This window comes from Gordionus sp. m RMFG-2023, chromosome 1 (genome assembly GCF_954871325.1).
Source record: "Gordionus sp. m RMFG-2023 chromosome 1, tfGorSpeb1-WG-v2, whole genome shotgun sequence".
NCBI lineage: Eukaryota > Metazoa > Nematomorpha > Gordioida > Chordodea > Parachordodidae > Gordionus > Gordionus sp. m RMFG-2023.
In genome coordinates, this window is record NC_088775.1 from 13,574,998 (window position 1) to 13,596,720 (window position 21,723).

Consider the following 21,723-nt stretch of genomic DNA (forward strand, 5'->3'; position numbering starts at 1 on the left):
CAAAATTATAGATGGAAAAAGACGTAGATGCAGATATTGCCATACGCACTCAAAATAGTGCCAAACATGTCAAATCACAATTCATACTAAATGTTTCAAGGATTTTCATAATATATAAACATTTTCTCGTTTTTATTATAATGGTTAACGGTGCAGATATGCACCAGGCTAGATTTCCTATTTAGGATTTTTTTAAAATATCATATTTGAGCATTAATCAATATAATTTGAAAAAATTGAGCATTTTTATCCACTAGAAAAATCTTGACCATTAATAGGTTAAATATGGTTTTTTGTAAATTAGAGGTGGGTTTCGACCCGCTCATCTAAGTGGGAGGGCGGGTGGGCCAAAATTTTTTAAAAAGCGGGCAGGCAGGTTTAAAAAAATTTAAAATCATTTAAGTGAATATTAATAAAAAATTGTTCTTATGAACTTTTATAAAAAAATCATAAAAACTTTTTTGTATATTAAAACTTCTTTGGTGGAAACGACAAGAGATTTGCCAAAACTATCAAATTGGCAATTCCTGCAACTAGCGCTTCTTCTGAACGAGAATTTAGCATTGCTGGAAGGTTTTTAGAAAAAATAAGGTTTTTAAATACATAAAATGTCGATTCATTATTATTTTTGCATTATAATTAAATATAATATCAATTTTATATTTATTTTTTTATAAATATTTTATTTGATCAAATAAATTATCTTTGAATATTATAGTAATTTTCTAAATTATAAAACTTTTTAAAGAGGTGTAATACAAATTTTTTTTATTAGATGCTTATAAAATTGAAAGAATGGCCATAATTAAATTTTATAATAGCGGTTGGGTTAAATTTTTTTTATACATAATAGGTGGGTGGGTAAAAATTTAGACTAATGGGCGGGCGGGTATATTTTTTGTTAAAACATTGAGTGGGAGGGCTAATGGTCCAAAAACCCATCCAAATGCAGATCTTTATGTAAATATTATTAGTCAAAAATACAAATCACAGGAAATTATTAATTTTGGAAATTTCATAAATGAAATGTGGTGGATGAAAAATGACATGTGATATTGAGGATATTTCAAATATTTAATTTTAAGCCAAGGGTCGGGCTACCTCTTACATCGTAATCCGAGCTAGATAAAAGTTTTCAATGGCTGAGGTTCAGATAGCCTCTGCAGGACTCTGATCACATCACCTGTCAGATTGATAGGTTAACAGAAATGACAAATGATTAAATTTTATTAAAACAGATAATTATTTTAAATATTAAATAATTCTATCTAAAATAATTCAATCTAATTATTTAAATAATTCATCGAATATTTACTCATTTAAATCGGATATTTGAAAAATGAATAATTTATTATTTGTATTCTTTATTATTCGATTAATTTTTGAAAGGCTTACTCTAAATATAGGGTTCCCCATACTATATAAACGTTCTACAGGAGCGTTTTATGTAGGTGAGACATTATATTTAATAAAAAGTAATATTTTGAAAATCATCATACATTATTTAATATATTCTATAAAGTAACTGATTACTTTTGTAGTACATTCTTAAAAATATAACTGGTTACTTTAACAACACAAATGTTTTCCATGTATTCACATCTTTTATCACAATATAAAATATTGTTTTCACATTTTATATCAAAATAAAATTTTCATATCTTTTATCAAAATAAAATAGTTAATATTATATAATAAAGGCCAAACAATTTAAGTCCAAGATATTTATAAGAAATTTTGGGCCAAACTCGAGCCTTGAAAAAATTGAAATTGAAGAACTCTGTGAGCATATTTCCAACAAATTATTTGGCCATTAAACCTCATAATTTAATTTAAAAAATTATATCATTTGCATTCTTATCAGAAAATAATTATTTACATAAACTATTTATAAAAAATATATACATTGTATTTAATTTTAATAAAAAAAATATTTACTCATTGTAATGGGGATATAAAAATCATTTTTGATATACAATGGATTTAAAAATTTCAATCGATTCTTTCATTCATCTTATTAATATTCTGAGTTTTTGTTTTGAATATTTTGTTAGGCTGCAGACCTTTAATCTTTCTACTTTTTAAACCACCCAAATTCTGTGGTTTCATATGTATGCGCGCGAATTTCGTACCTTCTTCATCGTATGATATATTTTTCGTCTTTTTGACCTAATTAAAAATTTTGAAAATATAATTTGAATTTATAAAACATTATAAACATTCTCATTTATAATTTCTGAAAAAGCCTGAACTTTAAAAAAAACTTTGCTATTTATTCTTGTCTAAATTAAAATCGGCTACCTTTTTTTTGTGCATTATTATTTATAAAATTAATAAATAAATGGAATCGTTTAATTTTTTTAAAAAAGAGTTTAGGGACATTATAGTATAATTTATTATGTATATAAAACTTTGAAGTATTTATTTTTTTCCGCCATTTTAAAATTATCTTAAGATTAAAAAGTGGAACGTGATTTCAATATAAAATAACCACATAAAATCGAATTGTCTAGCAAATTTATTTTTAAAAATGATTTGCTATTATGACAAAGTCGTGGAAAACGCTGAAAGGCGTTTAATTATTTAGCCATTGATGAGTACAAAAAAGGAAATCGAAAATAAAAATATATAGTAATTAAACATTTATAGATTTAAAGTTCAAGATTCTATGATAAAATAACTGTTGCACATTGTTGAGGATATGAAAAAAAATTATATGCTCGGATTCTACTTAAAATAATTTTATAAGGTAAAAACTTTAGTCTACAGTGTACCTAAAACGAATTATTCGTTATTTGATTGATATTTTAGGAATACGAATAAAAAAAATTATTTGAATCGAATAAGGATAATAAATTATCTGTAGAAATAATTTTTTATCTCTATTAATTTAATTATTCATAAATAATCGAATACTTTTTGTTATTCATACGATATATTCAACATTTTTTATAGGATAAATAAAAATAACTTTCGAAAATAGAAAAAAACTTGATTGGACATGTGAAAATTTAGAATACTTCCGAGAATTGATATCAGCTGCTGTTATTTAGCGATTAAGATTTGAGAGAGAATATAATAACTAGTATTATTCGTATTTAGAAAGAGAAAATTGATAGATTAAAAAAATCCCTGGCATTAGGAAATGGTGTGAGGGGTCATGCATTACTGATGGACCTTAATATACAAAGATATAAATATCCTTTTAGTATTTTATCAAAATACGTTTTCCAAATGGGTAGGATCCCATGCCATTAGTCAAAAAATAATTGTTAAATATAGAGTAAAGGTATTAGAATAGTCTTTCACCCTCGATTTTAATCAAATAATATGTGGGCAATTATGAAGAGAGCTGTGAAGGTATCGTTCTTAAATGAATGTAGATTTGCAGAAAAATATTCAACGAATGTAGCATAAAATAGTTTCAGTCAAATTAACTCTTTTTATGTTAGAACCATTCGAATGAGAAATCTGTAATGTTGTGTTCAACAATATATATTTTGGTTTGGGTTTTGTATTTAAAAACTTTTTTTATAACCAGGCCAAGCAACCTTAGAAAAATTTTTTAAACTGGACTGGGTCAGGTAAAAATTTGGCCAGGCCAAGCATTCTATAAATTCCCACTGGGCCAGGCCTGAAATTTTCACATTTGCAGACTTCTGATATTGGATAACTCAAGCAAACGTTAAATAATTTTTTTTTACTCCAATTTTTAATATCATTGTAATTACGATATGGCTAAAAAAAATACATGTTTTTAAGTCTTTATAATAAAGGATGCACTATAATTTCTTAAAAGCTCCTTATAACTCTTTTAATATCACAAATTATGTGTCATGAAAAATTGAAGGCTGTCGTTTTTTTCGACGAGGCTGAGCGGTATTACTCAATAAATAATGGTTAAAGTTGTATCCTAAATATCTATTATAAATAAATATGTTTATTTATATTTTTCCATTTAGGACACAGCCTAACAAAAAATATTCTATTTACTTTCAATTGTTTTGGAAGTTTAATCGATTTTTTAAATAACTCTTCTGATGCTATATTTGATCTTTTGTACATCATGTCCATCCGGGGACCTATTTCGTCTAGGCATTGATCGCCTGGTTCATTGTTTCCCGCTTTTATTCTTTATGGAAATTTTCAATTTAATAAATATTCATATATTAGTTATAAAAAACATAATTTCCATTAATTAAGATATTATAATATATAACTAAAATTAAGTTTACAGTTTAAAACTCCTGAATGAAATTAAGTCAATATCTTCGCATAGAGTGAAAGAAATGACATGTTCTATCCCATTTATTGCTAGAGCATCAATCTGCGGACCCCTAAATACATCTATTTAAAGAAATATAAGATATAGTTAGATATTTTTTATATAACTCATATAATATAAGCAGTGCTGAAAACCTTACTTTAAAAAAGTAAAACCGTTATTTTTCAAAACTTTCCTAACAATGAAACGTCATTTTCTTAATCGTTACTTACTAAAAAAAGAATTTCAAATAAAATAAAACACTATGACAGTCATTAAAATGTTATTTTTCAGATATTACGTAAAAAATGGTAATAAAATTAGATAAAATTAAAAATAAGTTAAAAAATGGTAATAAAATTAGATAAAATTAAAAATAGGTTATCCATAAAATGTACAATTTAAAATACATTTTCTAACCACTTTCGAAAATATTTTATTAAACAATAATTTTTTTTCAAATTTTAATCCAGGAAACAGAAAGGTTTAGCTTTAACTAGTGTCGATTATGGAAGGGTATTGTTAATATTTAATAAAATTTAAAAAGGTAAACAATAAAATAATTTAAACTTATTATATCTAAACTCTTCTATGTACATGTTTTACTCAAACAAAAATTTTCTTTCCAAGGAAAATAACGAATGTTGTGATTTTTTGTCCCCAAGAAGTAATAACGTTAGTTTACGGCACTGATTATAAGTACAACGACATAACATTTCGATAGCTCGAAAAAATACTAAGTCTTTATTTTCAAGGGGGATAAATAAATTAAGCTGACCATATAACTAATAGATGGAATTAGATTTGTGAAAATAAATATTCTAAAGAAGGAATATTTATTTTTATATATTGTTTTTTTTTATATTTAATTTTAAATATTATATATATATGTTTTAATATATATGCTCATATGTAATAAAATAAATTTTGCATTCAAATATTTTTATTTTTAATATATAAAAACGTTAAATAAAAATATATCAAAATGTACCTGAAAACAGATAGAGATCTCGAAAATAATATCCAGATACAGATACTTTTTATGAAAGTGTATATAGATATAGATACCACATTTCTATATCTAGATACTTTAACAACGCAAATCAAACATATTATTTACCAATTAATAAATTCTTTAATCTTTTGAAAGTAGGGTCACTGTCAAATCTGAGCCCATTAAAAATAAGAGCCGGCTTCGATCCTTCCATAATTTTACTTTTCTATAATATAATATTTTAATTATATAAGGTTAAACAAAATATTTTTAACCTGAAAATCTTTCAATGGGACATAATTTTGCATACCAAATTCGTAAATATCTAAAACATGAAAGTCAAACATGCGTCCTAAAAATATTTATATTTAATATATTTTTAAAAATATCATAGAATTTAACTTTTAAATTTTAGCCCATGGAAGAAATGAAACTATAAATGGGCTTATAAACTTATATCAAGTGTAAATTAACTGTGAGGATCAACTGGAAGAGTTCAACCCGCTCAACGATTCGAAAAAATGACCAGCTGCATTTAGATTGAGTTTTATAAACCAATATTTATGCCAAAATCGGACACCTAAATGGAGCCAACCACTTATTTTAGAAAATTCTGATTTATGGTGGTTTTGAACCTGCCCTGGTTAAATTTCCCTTGACTCAAGTAAATAAAACTTAAAGTCGGGCTGAGTTTTTGCAACTAAATCAACTCAATACAAATTAACAAAACTAAATGAAAACGCAAACATGTTTTTTTATAAAAAATTACCTATAATCAAATTATTCGGCCTTTTTTTGGAATGAGTACCCATGAAAAATAAGGCAGCGTCATTTTTTTGCGAAAAGAATTCCTAAAAAAAATAGCGAATTATAATATAGTTAACAAATATTTAAACCAGTGATACAGGATTTTCGAATGGTCTGATGGGGTTTTTCTTGCCCAAAAATTTGCTACTATGTTTTTTGAAAGAATACTTTAATAATAATAAATTTTTAATATATATAAAATGATTATTTATTTTACTAGATCTTTTAATAAGTTAAGTATGACAGAATTGGCATTTTGTCCCCGCACAAAAATCGTATTTTTATCGTGTTCAACAAACTTTGGTTCTTTGCGCTCAAGGTATAACTTTCCAGCTCTCGTTTTTGGTTTTCTAGTAGTAGTAGTAGTTAATAAAATAAATATTAGAAATATACCAGATCCAGGGATCTGTTTTCAATAAGGTAGATCCTAATCACTTTTTTTCCAATTAATCTAACTTTCATCCCTTTTCTGATAATATATTATTATTCCACAAATATAATACAAACCCAAATTTAATAAAATGATACAACTAATCCATATTATATAAACAAAAAACCTTTCATCATTTATGGTCATAGTTATAGCGTAATTTAGGATTGCAAAAATTATAGAACTTATAAATCGTTTCAGGGAATCTTGAGAATATATCGTGATACCTTTTTTGTATGTATTTAAAACGTAGTTTAATAAAAATTTACAAGAAATGTTTTTATTTATAAAAATTTTTATTATTCTAGTAAACGCGCCGATATCGTAACTTGTTATTGGTCAGTATCGGTCAATACATCAATATCCGGTCACTTCTAACAGATAACTGATCGATATCGGCCAGTTTCAATTGATAATTGGTAGATATCGGTCAATTTTAACTAGGGCTGTGCCGATCAACATATTTTTCACCGATCCGATCCGATATTGCTTCAAACCCGATCCGATATTTATACTGATTTTTAAACACCCCCGTTTAAAACCAATGTAATTAACAAATCAATATTTTTATGAAAAAAACCGAATTATGAATTTAATTTTTCTATTTCTACAATTAAGGCTATAATAAAAAAATATATATTTAATAATATATGCATTTTATGTTGGTATGAATTATAAAATTGTAATATTTAATATATAAAATTATAATATATTAGATTTTTTTAATAAATATGAGAGCCTCCAGATTTTCTGGGAATAAGATTCTACGATATGGACTATCTATATCTCCTGCCGTAATGAAGGTAGACTCAAATGATTCCGCAAATAACCCATTTTGCAAAATTATCTTTGTCTTTTGTAAAATATTTCCATAATTCAGACACCATATTTAAAAAAATCTTTTATTTAAAGTATAAATAAAAAAATTAGCGTTATTTAAAAAGATTTAAAATAAATAAAACTTTGGGTGTTCCTTTCTATTTTTATAACAAAAACTTTTAAAATACTATAAATCTATTTTAAAAAAGAAATAAAATTTAAAAAAATTATTTAGAAAATATTATAATAATGTAAAATAAATATACATAACATAAAATAACAAAAAAAAGAAAAACAAAAAAATCGGATTGGTTTTTTACAGGTATCGGCCCGATCCGATATTTTCGGAAAACGCTAAATATAGGTGCCGATCCGATATTTAATATCGGCACAGCCCTAATTTTAACATATCCCAAAATGATAGTTAACCTCCTTAAATTAAAAAATAACCTTATATCGATAAGAAAAAAGGTTAGGTGCACCTATATGCCTTTTCCTCCATTAATTACTTTGTGATCCCAAAGATTCTTTATGCCCTACAATCACTAACACATTTTAATAAGGATGCACCGATAACTCTTTTGGGGGCCAATCCGATATTAAATTGATATCGACCGAATAGAATATCATCTCTGATTTTATATTCTGTAAAAAAACTAGTCGTTTTAATTTTTAATGAATACATCTAGTGTTGCAACATCATTCAATTTGAGTCGATTTTTAAAAACGGTTAACTCACTATTATATCCAGAAAAATATTACGCAAATCTGAAGATTTTGCTCATAACTGACACAAAGGTTTGGACATCTATTAGCAAAATTTTACAATATTTTTTGGCTAAAATATTGAGTTAGCCATTTTTTTTAAATCGGCTCAAATGCGATTTTACTTCACTTATACTTTTTAATAGTGTAACATCTATAATTTAAATGCCATAAGATAAGTCATTTAAATATATTAGTATATATAAAATATTTTTATTAATAAATCACTTATTTATATAATAATATTAATCTATTTACATAATAAGTAACAAACAAATATATTATAAAATTTGTGCAATTTTTTTAAAATTAAGGAGCTATTCTATCGGATCAGATAATTTTATAACATCACCGTTAACCAATATTTTAAAAAGATGAAATATCGGCCCGATTTAATAAAAAATATGGGTACATCCTGGCATTTTAATATCCTGCCATCCTTGATACCCACGGGCATGAGGTAAAAATCTTGGCAGAACACATAATAAATCTTAAATTTGGGAATTATATTGGCTGCAGGCTACCCTATCCACCAAAACAGGTGGAATTTATGTGTTCACCTTACCCACTCTCTGCCAACACTTTTACCTTATTGCGTTTATCACGATCCCATTATTGGCGAGTTCCATATACACCTGAATTATCTATTGCATCACGCTATAGACTTTTAAAAGTCCTCTTCCTTAATTGGCTTCCTTTCAACCTTATTGTAGAGGCTGGAATTTACTTTTGGCTGAGAACTCTGCTAACCTGCAAAACATTCCAGTCACATTATTAGTCTTTACCATCTCAGGGGGCTCATCACAGTGATGTTTCCTTTGAAAGCCTTTTACTAGATTAAAATATTCATATATCGCCATCTATAAGTTTTTATACATAATTCACAATATTTTTTTTATTACTAGCCCAACAGCTAATTATTGCTGAAATTATTAGAAAAAATAAATGAATAAATAAAAAAAATTGAAAAATTGGAGCTTAGTCATATTCATTTCAAAATATATTTAAAATTTTTTATTGGCAATGAGATGACACATATTAAAAAATAATAATTGTAATGTTTTCTTTGTATTATCAATTTATTAATAAATTCATTATTCAAACTACCATTGGAAAATGGCAAAAAGTCTATTTTTGTACTATTCTTAGGTAAAATAATTACTATTTCATATTCAATAATTATTTAAATTTGAAATTATTAGGTGTAATCCAAAAAATATTAATTATAAAGCTTTTCCTTTCCTTAGGCCTTTGACAAATTCAATTTTTAAAAAAATCCTTAGATGACAATAAATTTGATTAATTTAAAGGTATAAAAAATTATAAAATTCTTTAATTTTTACTAATATTCTCAAATATCACTTTAATCAGCCAATTTTGCCATCAACATTGACCTATTTTGCCTTAATGTAAGTCTTTTTTTAAATCTAAATTTATTGTTTATAAATAATATAGGATAGATAATAATGATAGTAACTGACCCCTAAATTAATAACACCTGTCTATACACTCCATACTTTGGTTAATAACATCTTCAAATACATGCAATACATCCATATTCAACTATGGAATTAAAAGTAGGGCTGAACCCAATACCTTTTTAAATTTAGGCTTGATAGAATTATTATAATTTATATAAAAATTTTAAATACAATTTTTACAGTCATTTTGCAAAATTATATATATATTTTTACTAATATTTATTATTGCTGATTAGATTATTAAATTAAAAATAAGATTAAAGAAGGGAACAAAATAAATAGGATAAAATAATTTTATTAAATTCAGTTGCAATCCTTTGTCATTTAAGAGTTGATAGTCTAAAATCTACATGTTAATATTTAGGTTATTCATTTAGCTTAGGATGCTGGTCTTAAACAAGGTAATGTTTTCTTTTTAAAAGAGTAGAGACTATATTTAAGCAATGTATTCATGCTTTTTTAATGTAAACTGAAATGCAAATCAAATAATAAATCAATTTTATGTAAATTTTATAAATCCAATGGGTTCCCAGCCCTAATAAAAAAAATGTCAATGTTTTATATATATAAAAAAAATTTATTTAAAATAATTGTAAGGCGAGTATAAGTTATTAGCGTTAACTTCATTTCAGTGTTTCCAATTATTAGGATGTAAAAAAATATGAAATGTATTTATTTTTAAATTAATTTTTAAAAGATTAACTTGATGTAATTAGATTTATAGAATATTTTTCATTTTTATTGCAATATTTCACGTTAAATTAAGGTTTGTTGCAATATTTCCTGTTATAAAAGATTACTAGTTAGTCTATTTTTGAAATAAAAATTATCATATAAAATTGCGAAAAAAGTAACCATCTCCCTTGTATTTTTTTTTAAAAAATTAAATTAAATTTTAGTAATATTTTAATTGATAAATAAAATACCAAATATCAATAAAAAAAATATTTAATATCTAAAATCCTATTATTATAAATATTAATTAATTATAAAGCATTATATTAACTAATACAATAATAATTCTATAATATATAAAAATGTCTATGTATGTACGTATGTATGTATTTATGCATGTATGTATGCTGGGTTTGGCAGTATCGCGGATATTTGAATCTAAGATACATAAAATTTTGGAAAGTATATTGTATCTAAGATACAAATTATTTAAAAGTATTTGTATCTTAAACCTTGTATTTAAAAAGATATAGATACTTTAAAAAACTAATTTATTAGTTAAATATTTAAAATGATATTATTTTAAAATTTAAATAAAAATTTTAATCCAAATTTAGATATTTTAAGATAATATATGATATATGACTTGTGAGCACATGTATTTAGATCATTTTTTCTCTCAACATATCTTTAATTTTTTTGTCGTTCAGATGGAGAAAATAGAGAATCATGGCACGATTGTATTCTGTGTTTTTACAAATTAAGATTCTCTTTTTTTACGTAGCCAAAGTACATTTATCTCCTTGCACTTTCAACAATGAGGTAGCTAAAGGTTAGAGAATAGCTAAAAATTTTAAATTTTTCGTATATTTAATCATTTAATATATTATTGGTAATGTCTATAGAACAAATATCACATAAAGCTTCTTCAACAACTGATGCTTTTTTACATACTTGTATTTGCTACATACATTTTATTGTTTGCTGAGTTGGGCACTACCGCGAATACTTGTATCTAAGATACAAGATCCTTTTGTTTCTTGTACTTAGTATTTTTTTGACATTTTTAATAAGATACTAGTATCTGTATCTAAGATCCTTTATTCTGAAAAGAATCTTGTATCTTTTCATTTTCTTGATAAATGATACAGATTCTTTTTAATATTCATGTTTAAAATTTTACATATCACAGTATATATCTTATTTTTTTCGAGAATTATATGAATTTCCTTCTTTTTCTACAATATTTTAAATATAATTGTTGTATTATAATAAATACTAGTAGATAGCCCGTCAAAAATGACGGAGAATGAGAATTTTATTCGTTTTTTTAAGAAAGATGTTACCTTTTATTTAAAAATCATATCCAATTTATATAATCTGAGGAGAAGAACGCGAAATGATATTTCTGCCAAAGTGTCAATTTTGGTATACCCCTCTAAAATAGAATCATGAACGACATTGTCAACTCAACCATAAAACGGTCGTAAGTATTGTTATAAAGGCCATGACAAAACTATCGCATATTTTCCCATTAATAATGTTAATGAAATTGGCTGCACTACACATTCACGTTTGATCTAAATATTCATGAAAGTTCCTCAGGGAATCGGATAAAGTATTATTTATAATAACTCCTAATGAGGTGAATGATAGTGGAATTAAATGCTTATATTTGTTAAAAATTAGGTAGAGGTGGCATAGGGATTGTGTTAGTGGTGATAGAAATATCATTTGGAGGCAACTGGGTGTATAAAATAAACAGATAGATATAAAACATTAGATAAAAAACAAAATAAACCTCCAGAGGAGTTCACAGTGCCTTTATCTTGGCCACCAGTAACTCAACGGGTAAGGCGTTTGTTGAATCGCCATTTTTTCCTTTGCTTATCTTTAATAATAGATTCATCATGTTTGGTAATGTGAGGGATTAGGGTTAGCCTAGACAAATAAAGAAATCAGGCAAAAATATAAATATACTATTGTTGAAATTAAACAAACATTAAAATAATGTAAAACCGGTAGAAGGGTCAATATTAGATGCATATTTCTAATAAGTTGGAGGGCTATCATCAAATAAAATTTTTGGGGGACTTATCAAGTCTATTATGATATTATAAAAGTTAAAAAATAACATGATAAATGTAATGTTATTAAGATAAAGGTTAATTAATTGTAAGGTAATTAAAAAATTAGATTAAAAAAGGGGGGAAAAAGAAGGTATAAATTATTATATTATATTATATAAATTAAAGGTGATAAGGTTTTGAGATATAGTGGTTAATAGATAATAGAGATAGAAAGAAAAGAATGAGATAATAAAATTTAGTGATAAATAAAAATGTTTATTTTTGTTAAAAAATAGGTGGAGGTGGCATAGGGATTGTCATAGTGGTGATAGAAATATCATTTGGAGAACTGGGTGAAAATAAAATAAACATAGATATAAAACATAAGATAAAAAAAAACCTCCAGATGAGTTCATTTCAAGCGTAGTTCTTTATTATTTTGTCTACCAGTAACTCTAGAACGGGTAAGGCGTTTGTTTATTCGTCATTATTTTCTTTGCTTATCTTTAATAATAGAATCATCATGTTTTGTAGCAATGTGAGGGAATAAGGTTGGGTTAGCCTAGACAAATAAAAAAATCAGGCAAAAATATAAATAAACATTATTATTGAAATAAAATGAAGATTTTTTGGAATAGATATAAAATAATATATAATATTATTTATAATAAAAATAATGTACTATGTATATTTTTTTGTGCGTTATACAAAATAATCAGCAGGGATAATAGAGCAATGGTGGATCCGACAAAATGGTAAGCTTTTAAAAAAGTAGGATCCTTAAAAATTGTTATATTCATTTAGTTAAATTTTAAAAATGTACTTTGATATAATTTTCAATTAGACAAAATATTCATCAGAGATAAAAGGGCATATTGAGCGGCCTGACAAAAGGATGCTTAAATAATATAAAATTGTTTAAATTATAAAATAATATCATACTAAGTAATGTTCATTCTTATTCGTATAAACCGGGATTAATCGGATATAACCTCATGATATACCACATTGGTAGTAGTCTTTGTTTTATCATTGGTTATAATCTTTAATTTATGAGGAGAACAAACTCGAGACATAGCCACATATAGCTGTCCATGTGAAAAAACAGGATGAGGTAAATAGATGCCAACTTTGTTCAACGTTTGTCCCTGAGCTTTATTAATTGTCATGACAAAAGCAGGTCTCACGGGAAATTGGCGGCGCTTAAAGGAAAATGGCAAGCCAGAATCTGTAGGAATTAAACTTATTCTAGGAATGAGAACTTTAGTACTGAGAAAACTACCAGAAACAAATTCCGCCTCAATTATATTTGGTAGCAAAGAAGTTATAATCAATTTAGTCCCATTATTCAAACCAGAAGTAGAATTTAAGTTACGCATTAATATTATAGGTACCCCGACTTTGAGTAAAAGTTTGTGAGGTGGTAATCCTGATATACTTAAAGAGTTTAAAAATTCAGTGGGATAAAACGTCGCTTCATCCTCGGTTATGGTTTCATCAGCACTTATGTATGTAATTATATCTCCCGGAATTTTGTTAATCAATTTAATATTTATAGAATCGACATCTACGTTTTTAGGGGTCAGGATTGCATTTTGAGCAAATGATGTTCGGTTAAATGATGAATTGTCTTTGTCTATATCGTAAACAAAAGCAATAAGATCCTCGATATCATTGGAAGCTATACAACAATCTTGAGGAATTTTTATTTTATCCCTGGAGCCATCGAATGTTTCACAGCCTTCACCAACTCTTAAAAGAAATTTTGAGTATTCATTATTAATAAAATAATCATTTGCTTCCTGAAATTGTAGAAGTCTCATATTAATACATAACCTTAATGGCACTATATGTGACCATAAATAGGATCGTTTTAAGGTTGAGTTAACAATGTCGCATCTTCCACCACATTTAATAACAGGTAAAATCTGTCTAAAATCTCCGCCAAAAATAATAATTTTACCACCAAACGGTTTGTCTAATTTCATTATATCCTGAAATGACCTATCCACGGCCTCGAATATATGTTTATGAGTCATTGATATTTCGTCCCATATTATAATTACCGATTGTCTTATCAATTCAGCTATTTGGCTTTGGTAAGGAATATTACATGAGGAACTTTCATGAATACTTAAGGGGATGTTGAAACGTGAATGTGCAGTACGGCCATTATGAAGAAGAGTTGAAGCTATGCCAGAAGATGCAACAGCTATAGCAATTTTACCTTGAGCTCTCAAGTTAAATAATATTGTATTTAATAGAAATGATTTTCCAGTACCACCAGGACCATCTATAAAAAATAAATTATGGGATGGAGTGGAGGGCAAGGACATAATTTTGGCATAGATAATATTTTGATCCCGATTAAATAAATTGTAGTTAGCCAAATATTTTTTATACATATCATCAGTATCGTAGGAAATTTCCTCCCGAATAAGGTGACACCTAATATTAGCTGTAGCAGATGGAGATTGGGTGGATAATAAAGGGATAGGCATTCCCAAAAAATCCTTAAGAGATTTACCATTTTGAATCAAAATTTGATTGATGTGGCATAGCGCGAGATTTTCGGTGATAAGGTTATCCGGCTCTGGTGATATTTTCTTGGAAAAATCTTCACAAAGATAAAATTTAAAAGAATTCCAAAGACCTAGAGGATCTCTCGGCTCACAATGTAATAAAATAACAGAAAATAACTGGCGCAATTGATATGGCATCTTAAATGAAAGACCTTCCTCTAAACAATGGTTCCATTCCGCATCATCTGATAGCAGACCACGTCGAATACATGCATCTTTAAAAGTGTTACTGATAATTCCATTAAAAGAGCGTAGATCTTCAAAGCATGTAGGCCCAGTAACATAATTAAGTAATAGTCTTAAATAAAAAACCTCACCCTCTTTAGGAGAAACTGTGCGTATACGGCCTATAACTTTATTACCACCCCTTTTTCGTTTTAACCACTGTTTAGATAGAGGTTTCCACACATAATATCTTACAAAATCTGCATAAATATAATGTCTGGCATCTGTGTCAAGTTGATTAATTTTAAACCATTCGGTTAATTTTGTACCAGGATTTTTAGTTAAGATATTATTTATATCAATATTTGATTGAAAAAGGATTATATGTTGATTGGGTAGATGAAGGTCTAAACGATAGACTGCAGGAGAATGATCCTGCATTTCAAAATCCAAAGTACGCCATAGCGATTCTATGGCGGATATATATCGAGCATCAATGAACTGGGAAGTTTCATCAACATTATTAATGGAAACGGAAGCAGTAGTTCTGTCATGGCCTTTGTAACAATACTTATAAAGGTATTTTATGGACTGGACAGATGAACAAATTTCTACATTTATATGTGCATTATATTTTTTTGATAAATGTTTATTATAAGGAATAATCCAACGGTTGTTAAATATAAATCCGTTTAATTTTTTTTGGAAGGTAACGCCATCATTTCGTCGCCTATATAAAGGATAACCATACTTATCGATAGAAGAGGTATCCACAAATGATTTAGGATATTTTTTGAGCATTTTCCATCAATCATGCAGGGACTATTAGGAAATGTTATACCACATGGCCCATGTGTATTAAAATTGCTAATAATTTGAAACAGCTTAGGCTCAGTTATTTTGTTAGGAATTTCAGAACAAACTACATCATCATAAGTATCAGCCGTTGGTAGCCTATGAGTTTTATCTAGTATAAGGCACATATGACAATGAGGCAAACCTCTTTTCTGGAATTCTATGACATCTATATAAGCGATTACTTTGCCAAGAACATGATAATAGAGCAAATCCTTTTTTAGACATTTTAATTTTTGACAAAAACGCGACAAACTAAATCTGGGCGGTCGTTTGGGGTCTGATGATAAATAATTCACGCATTATTTCATCCCATTTAGGGTTGCAGGTGAAAGTAATGAATAATGATGGTTTACCAAAGCAGCGTACAGTAGCCATTGCGTCCTGATAAAGCTGATGCATATGCCTTGGGCCACCGGTAAAAGAAGAAGGCAAAATTATTCTTCTACCAAGATTGTCAGCATTAGTATCTCCCTCTAAAATAGCATCATGTATGCCTTGATAGAGTTCGGCGCGTAATTTGGATTGATTATTACGTATAAAATTTAATCGAAGCGTTTCCTGTTTGGCATAACTGTCGACAATAAATTGGTGAAAAAGACGTTTGGATCTTAAAATAACATTCTCATCATCCTGCCTGACCATAAAGCGATAGGCATAGTACTCTCTGCAGGTAACATATTTATTAGTTGAGTTTCTATAATGAATGGATGGATGGTATCCAATATCGCCTCTGGGAAATAGAAGAACATATTGCAAGGGATCGTATGAGGAATGGAGCTCATTAATACGTCTTAAAGGACCAGATAGAGTTTTTAAGATAATATCTCTATGGGCTATATGATCACTGCCATCACCAGGTAATAATACTGCTATTTCAGATGAGGTAGGTTTATTGCGATAACGTACGTCAAAACTTGGAGTAGATTTTAAGTTTAAGGATATGTTAGGAACGCCAGTAGCGATCATAGAAGATACTCTCAAAAATTGAGAAGCAAAGGGGTTGTAGGTGTGAACAATATTCTGCAATTCCATTAAAAGACAACGATCTAAAAACGGAACCTGGTTATGTCTGTTTTCTATCTCATTTATACTATCATGTATATATAATTGGGCAAATTTAGGAGTTTCCCCTAATGTTGGTAGGAGTGAACCAATGCGATGATGAACCTGTCCATTAATTTGAAAGGTATAATTACCTGATCGCGAATTGGATAAATTATTATTTATATTAACTCCTAGTGAAATGAATGACAGTGCGGAATTATAAGCTCTTATGTTTGTTAAAAAGTGGGATGATGAACAATGATTCCCGGTAAATAAACGTAATAAATTTGGTGGTAATTGGGAAATTTTAGATAAAAATACCTTCCCATTCAAACAACATGTAGAAAACTGAATATTTCTACATGAGCTTTTTGATAATTTTTCTCCATTCCACATTTTAGCATTGCAGAAGGCGCATATTTCTGTCATATTTCCGATATCTAATATAGGTGAGTGGTGGTCATCAAATATATGTCGAAATATACATGGTAGAGGTGCCATAGGGAATGTGGTAGTGGTTATAGAAATATCAGTTGACGGTATCTGGGTGATTATAAAATAAACCTATACATATATAACATTAAAAACCTGCAAGGGAGTTAATATCAGGCGTAGGTCCTTATTATCCTGCATACCTGTAATTCTAGAACGGGTAAGGCGTTTGTTGAGTCGCCATTTTTTTCTTTGCTTATCTTTAATAGAAATATCATGTTTTGTAGCTATGTGAGGGATTAAGTTTGGGTTAACCTAAAATAAATAAAGAAATCAGGCATAAATATAAAACATTATTATTGAAATAAAACGAACATTAAAATACTGTACTGAACCTGTAAAGGGGTCAATATATGCAAATCTCTAGTAGTTGGGAGGCTATCATCAAAAAATAAAATTTGTCTAGTTGGGGATTTGTCAAGACTATCGTGTTTTTCTGAACATTTATTTTGTATTTGTTGATTATTAATGGTAGATATATCATTATTTAAACAATTATAAGGAGGAAATAAAGAAGGGTTTGTTATCTAAAATAAAAACAGAAGAATAATTAAAAAATATAAATGCATTGAACCTGAAAAGGAGTCAATATAAGGTTCAACTCCCTAGAAATAGTGGGGACATTATCAGAAGCTAAAATAGATGTATTCTATAATATAAAAGAGTATAAAAAAATATATATATAAGGCTAACCTTATTTTGAGTTGTTAGTAGATTTTGTAGGGACTCGCTATCCCTAGTACGTTTCTTTTTTTGATTGATCTGCCATCTTTTTCTTTTATTAATGATGGATAAATCACCACCTGTACAATCATTAACTGAGGTTAGGGCATGGCTTGTTATCTAAAATAGAAACAAAAGAATAAATAAAAAAATAAATGCATTGAACTTGATGAGGAGTCAATATACCACCTGTACAATCATTAAATATGGGTAAGACAGGGCTTGTTATCTAAAATAAAAACAAAGAATAATATAAAGAATATAAATGCAATGAACCTGAAGAGGAGTCAATAATAGGTTCAACTCCCTAGATATAGTGGGGACATTATCAGAAGCTAAAATAGATGTATTCTATAATATAAAAGAGTATAAAAAAAATATATATATAAGGCTAACTTTATTTTGAGTTGTTAGTAGATTTTGTAGGGCCTCGCTATCCCTAGTGCGTTTTTTTTTGATTGATCAGCCATCTTTTTCTTTTATTAATGACGGATAAATGACCACCTGTACAATCATTAACTGGGGTTAGGACATGGCTTGTTATCTAAAATAGAAACAAAAGAATAAATAAAAAAAATAAATGCATTGAACTTGATGAGGAGTCAATATACCACCTGTACAATCATTAAATGAGGGTAAGACAGGGCTTGTTATCTAAAATAAAAACAAAGAATAATATAAAGAATATAAATGCAATGAACCTGAAGAGGAGTCAATATTAGGTTCAACTCCCTAGAAATAGTTGGGACATTATCAGAAGCTAAAATAGATGTATTCTATAATATAAAAGAGTAAAAAAAATATATATATAGAAACAAAAGAATAAATAAAAAAAATAAATGCATTGAACTTGATGAGGAGTCAATATACCACCTGTACAATCCTTAAGAGGGTAAGACAGGGCTTGTTATCTAAAATAAAAACAAAGAATAATATAAAGAATATAAATGCAATGAACCTGAAGAGGAGTCAATATTAGGTTCAACTCCCTAGAAATAATTGGGACATTATCAGAAGCTAAAATAGATGTATTCTATAATATAAAAGAGTAAAAAATATATATATATAGAAACAAAAGAATAAATAAAAAAAATAAATGCATTGAACTTGATGAGGAGTCAATATACCACCTGTACAATCCTTAAATGAGGGTAAGACAGGGCTTGTTATCTAAAATAAAAACAAAGAATAATATAAAGAATATAAATGCAATGAACCTGAAGAGGAGTCAATATTAGGTTCAACTCCCTAGAAATAGTTGGGCCATTATCAGAAGCTAAAATAGATGTATTCTATAATATAAAAGAGTATAAAAAAAATATATATATAATGCTAACTTTATTTTGAGTTGTTAGTAGATTTTGTAGGGCCTCGCTATCCCTAGTGCGTTTCTTTTTTTGATTGATCTGCCATCTTTTTCTTTTATTAATGAAGGATAAATCACCACCTGTACAATCATTAACTGAGGTTAGGACATGGCTTGTTATCTAAAATAGAAACAAAGAATAATATAAAGAATATAAATGCAATGAACATGATCTAAAATAAAAACAAAAGAATAAATAAAAAATAGAGTCAATATTAGGTTAACCTCTCTAGAAATAGTGGGAATACAATCATTAACTGAGGTTAGGACATGGCTTGTTATCTAAAATAGAAACAAAAGAATAAATAAAAAAAATAAATGCATTGAACTTGATGAGGAGTCAATATACCACCTGTACAATCATTAAATATGGGTAAGACAGGGCTTGTTATCTAAAATAAAAATAAAGAATAATATAAAGAATATAAATGCATTGAACATGATTTAAAATAAAAACAAAAGAATAAATAAAAAATAGAGTCAATATTAGGTTAACCTCTCTAGAAATAGTGGGAATACAATCATTAACTGAGGTTAGGACATGGCTTGTTATCTAAAATAGAAATAAAAGAATAAATAAAATAAATAAATGCATTGAACTTGATGAGGAATCAATATACCACCTGTACAATCATTAAATATGGGTAAGACAGGGCTTGTTATCTAAAATAAAAACAAAGAATAATATAAAGGATATAAATGCAATGAACATGATCTAATATAAAAACAAAAGAATAAATAAAAAATAGAATCAATATTAGGTTAACCTCTCTAGAAATAGTGGGAATACAATCATTAACTGAGGTTAGGACAGGGCTTGTTATCTAAAATAGAAACAAAAGAATAAATAAATAAACTAAATGCATTGAACTTGATGAGGAGTCAATATACCACCTGTACAATCATTAAATATGGGTAAGACAGGGCTTGTTATCTAAAATAAAAACAAAGAATAATATAAAGAATATAAATGCAATGAACATGTAAAATAAAAACAAAAGAATAAATAAAAAATAGAGTCAATATTAGGTTAACCTCTCTAGAAATAGTGGGAATACAATCATTAACTGAGGTTAGGACATGGCTTGTTATCTAAAATAGAAATAAAAGAATAAATAAAATAAATAAATGCATTGAACTTGATGAGGAGTCAATATACCACTTGTACAATCATTAAATATGGGTAAGACATGGCTTGTTATCTAAAATAGAAACAAAAGAATAAATATAAAAAATAAATGCATTGAACTTGATGAGGAATCAATATACCACCTGTACAATCATTAAATATGGGTAAGACAGGGCTTGTTATCTAAAATAAAAACAAAGAATAATATAAAGAATATAAATGCAATGAACATGATATAAAATAAAAACAAAAGAATAAATAAAAAATAGAGTCAATATTAGGTTAACCTCTCTAGAAATAGTGGGAATACAATCATTAACTGAGGTTAGGACATGGCTTGTTATCTAAAATAGAAACAAAAGAATAAATAAATAAACTAAATGTATTGAACTTGATGAGGAGTCAATATACCACCTGTACAATCATTAAATATGGGTAAGACATGGCTTGTTATCTAAAATAGAAATAAAAGAATAAATAAAATAAATAAATGCATTAAACTTGATGAGGAATCAATATACCACCTGTACAATCATTAAATATGGGTAAGACAGGGCTTGTTATCTAAAATAAAAACAAAGAATAATATAAAGGATATAAATGCAAAGAACATGATCTAAAATAAAAACAAAAGAATAAATAAAAAATAAGTCAATATTAGGTTAACCTCTCTAGAAATAGTGGGAATATCATCCATCATAAGCTTATGATCATAAAAAATGAACAAATAAATTACTTCTTCTGATTTCAGGAATTCAAATAAAATGATAATCTCTAAAAATTGGTATCTGGCACTCCGATTTCAGTCAAGGAAAATGATAGTCTCATAAAAAATCAACAAATAAATTACTTCTTCTGATTTCAGAATTTGGTATGAACATCTGTTTAAAAAAATATAACAAATAAAAAATAAATAAATAAATAAATACGTACCGATGACATGACGTAACGATGACATGACGTAGCGATGACATGACGTAGCGATGACATGACGTAGCGATGACATGACGTAGCGATGACATGACATAGCGATGACATGACGTCACGATGACGTAGTGAG

General features: G+C 27.4%; 4 protein-coding genes and 3 long non-coding RNA genes across 9 annotated transcripts; all 7 read right to left on the reverse strand.

Moving 5' to 3' along the window:
* Positions 1–1,598: 1,598 nt before the first annotated feature.
* On the reverse strand, positions 1,599–12,865 carry LOC135931245 (ribosome production factor 2 homolog). Of its 3 annotated transcripts, XM_065468328.1 has the most exons (11): positions 12,705–12,865; positions 12,037–12,176; positions 6,623–6,722; positions 6,283–6,415; positions 6,155–6,232; positions 6,028–6,109; positions 5,534–5,610; positions 5,385–5,484; positions 4,236–4,347; positions 3,994–4,132; positions 1,599–2,169 (listed from the first exon to the last, which is right to left on the reverse strand). In XM_065468328.1, exons 3-11 carry the CDS (start codon positions 6,640–6,642, stop codon positions 1,993–1,995), a joined length of 918 nt encoding a protein of 305 aa, XP_065324400.1. In that variant the 5' UTR covers positions 6,643–6,722; positions 12,037–12,176; positions 12,705–12,865; the 3' UTR covers positions 1,599–1,992. The 3 variants fall into 3 exon arrangements, with proteins under 3 accessions (XP_065324400.1, XP_065324326.1, XP_065324470.1); XM_065468254.1 differs by lacking the exons at positions 12,037–12,176; positions 12,705–12,865 and adding an exon at positions 10,264–10,391; XM_065468398.1 differs by lacking the exons at positions 12,037–12,176; positions 12,705–12,865 and adding an exon at positions 8,668–8,956.
* A 157-nt stretch (positions 12,866–13,022) lies between these two features.
* Positions 13,023–14,197, reverse strand: LOC135931398 (ATP-dependent DNA helicase pif1-like). Its single transcript, XM_065468505.1, has 3 exons — positions 13,247–14,197; positions 13,128–13,202; positions 13,023–13,083 (listed from the first exon to the last, which is right to left on the reverse strand). The coding sequence occupies exon 1, from the start codon at positions 14,125–14,127 to the stop codon at positions 13,282–13,284; it is 846 nt and encodes a 281-aa protein (XP_065324577.1). The 5' UTR covers positions 14,128–14,197; the 3' UTR covers positions 13,023–13,083; positions 13,128–13,202; positions 13,247–13,281.
* Positions 14,142–16,034, reverse strand: LOC135931849 (uncharacterized). Its single transcript, XM_065469158.1, has 3 exons — positions 15,803–16,034; positions 14,194–15,662; positions 14,142–14,150 (listed from the first exon to the last, which is right to left on the reverse strand). The coding sequence occupies exons 1-3, from the start codon at positions 16,032–16,034 to the stop codon at positions 14,142–14,144; spliced, it is 1,710 nt and encodes a 569-aa protein (XP_065325230.1).
* A 1,252-nt stretch (positions 16,035–17,286) lies between these two features.
* Positions 17,287–17,864, reverse strand: LOC135931465 (uncharacterized). Its single transcript, XR_010573049.1, has 3 exons — positions 17,781–17,864; positions 17,542–17,700; positions 17,287–17,496 (listed from the first exon to the last, which is right to left on the reverse strand). It is a non-coding gene; the product is annotated as an uncharacterized LOC135931465 (long non-coding RNA).
* A 10-nt stretch (positions 17,865–17,874) lies between these two features.
* On the reverse strand, positions 17,875–18,780 carry LOC135931503 (uncharacterized). The gene is made up of 7 exons (XR_010573062.1): positions 18,760–18,780; positions 18,565–18,712; positions 18,445–18,519; positions 18,335–18,397; positions 18,139–18,288; positions 18,020–18,094; positions 17,875–17,972 (listed from the first exon to the last, which is right to left on the reverse strand). It is a non-coding gene; the product is annotated as an uncharacterized LOC135931503 (long non-coding RNA).
* Positions 18,781–18,869: 89 nt separating this feature from the next.
* Positions 18,870–19,201, reverse strand: LOC135931543 (uncharacterized). The gene is made up of 3 exons (XR_010573085.1): positions 19,127–19,201; positions 19,019–19,079; positions 18,870–18,944 (listed from the first exon to the last, which is right to left on the reverse strand). It is a non-coding gene; the product is annotated as an uncharacterized LOC135931543 (long non-coding RNA).
* A 207-nt stretch (positions 19,202–19,408) lies between these two features.
* On the reverse strand, positions 19,409–21,500 carry LOC135931859 (uncharacterized). The gene is made up of 8 exons (XM_065469168.1): positions 21,331–21,500; positions 21,165–21,227; positions 21,055–21,117; positions 20,951–21,007; positions 20,784–20,846; positions 20,135–20,197; positions 19,506–19,655; positions 19,409–19,444 (listed from the first exon to the last, which is right to left on the reverse strand). Exons 1-8 carry the CDS (start codon positions 21,361–21,363, stop codon positions 19,409–19,411), a joined length of 528 nt encoding a protein of 175 aa, XP_065325240.1. The 5' UTR covers positions 21,364–21,500.
* Positions 21,501–21,723: the final 223 nt, after the last annotated feature.

Coding starts and splice junctions, on each gene's coding strand:
- LOC135931245 (XM_065468328.1), bottom strand. CDS start 6,642: ATGACCATAAATGATGAAAG. Junction 6,416..6,622: donor ATGACCATAAATGATGAAAG/GTTTTTTGTTTA, acceptor TACTACTACTAG/AAAACCAAAAACGAGAGCTG. Junction 5,611..6,027: donor GCCGAATAATTTGATTATAG/GTAATTTTTTAT, acceptor AAATATTTTTAG/GACGCATGTTTGACTTTCAT.
- LOC135931398 (XM_065468505.1), bottom strand. CDS start 14,127: ATGAGACTTCTACAATTTCAGGAAGCAAATGATTATTTTATTAATAAT.
- LOC135931849 (XM_065469158.1), bottom strand. CDS start 16,034: ATGTGCCTTATACTAGATAAAACTCATAGGCTACCAACGGCTGATACT. Junction 15,663..15,802: donor GATACCTCTTCTATCGATAA/GTATGGTTATCC, acceptor ATATAAATGTAG/AAATTTGTTCATCTGTCCAG.
- LOC135931859 (XM_065469168.1), bottom strand. CDS start 21,363: ATGATGGATGATATTCCCACTATTTCTAGAGAG. Junction 21,008..21,054: donor GTATATTGACTCCTCATCAA/GTTCAATACATT, acceptor TTTCTATTTTAG/ATAACAAGCCATGTCCTAAC. Junction 19,656..20,134: donor GTATATTGATTCCTCATCAA/GTTCAATGCATT, acceptor TTTCTATTTTAG/ATAACAAGCCATGTCCTAAC.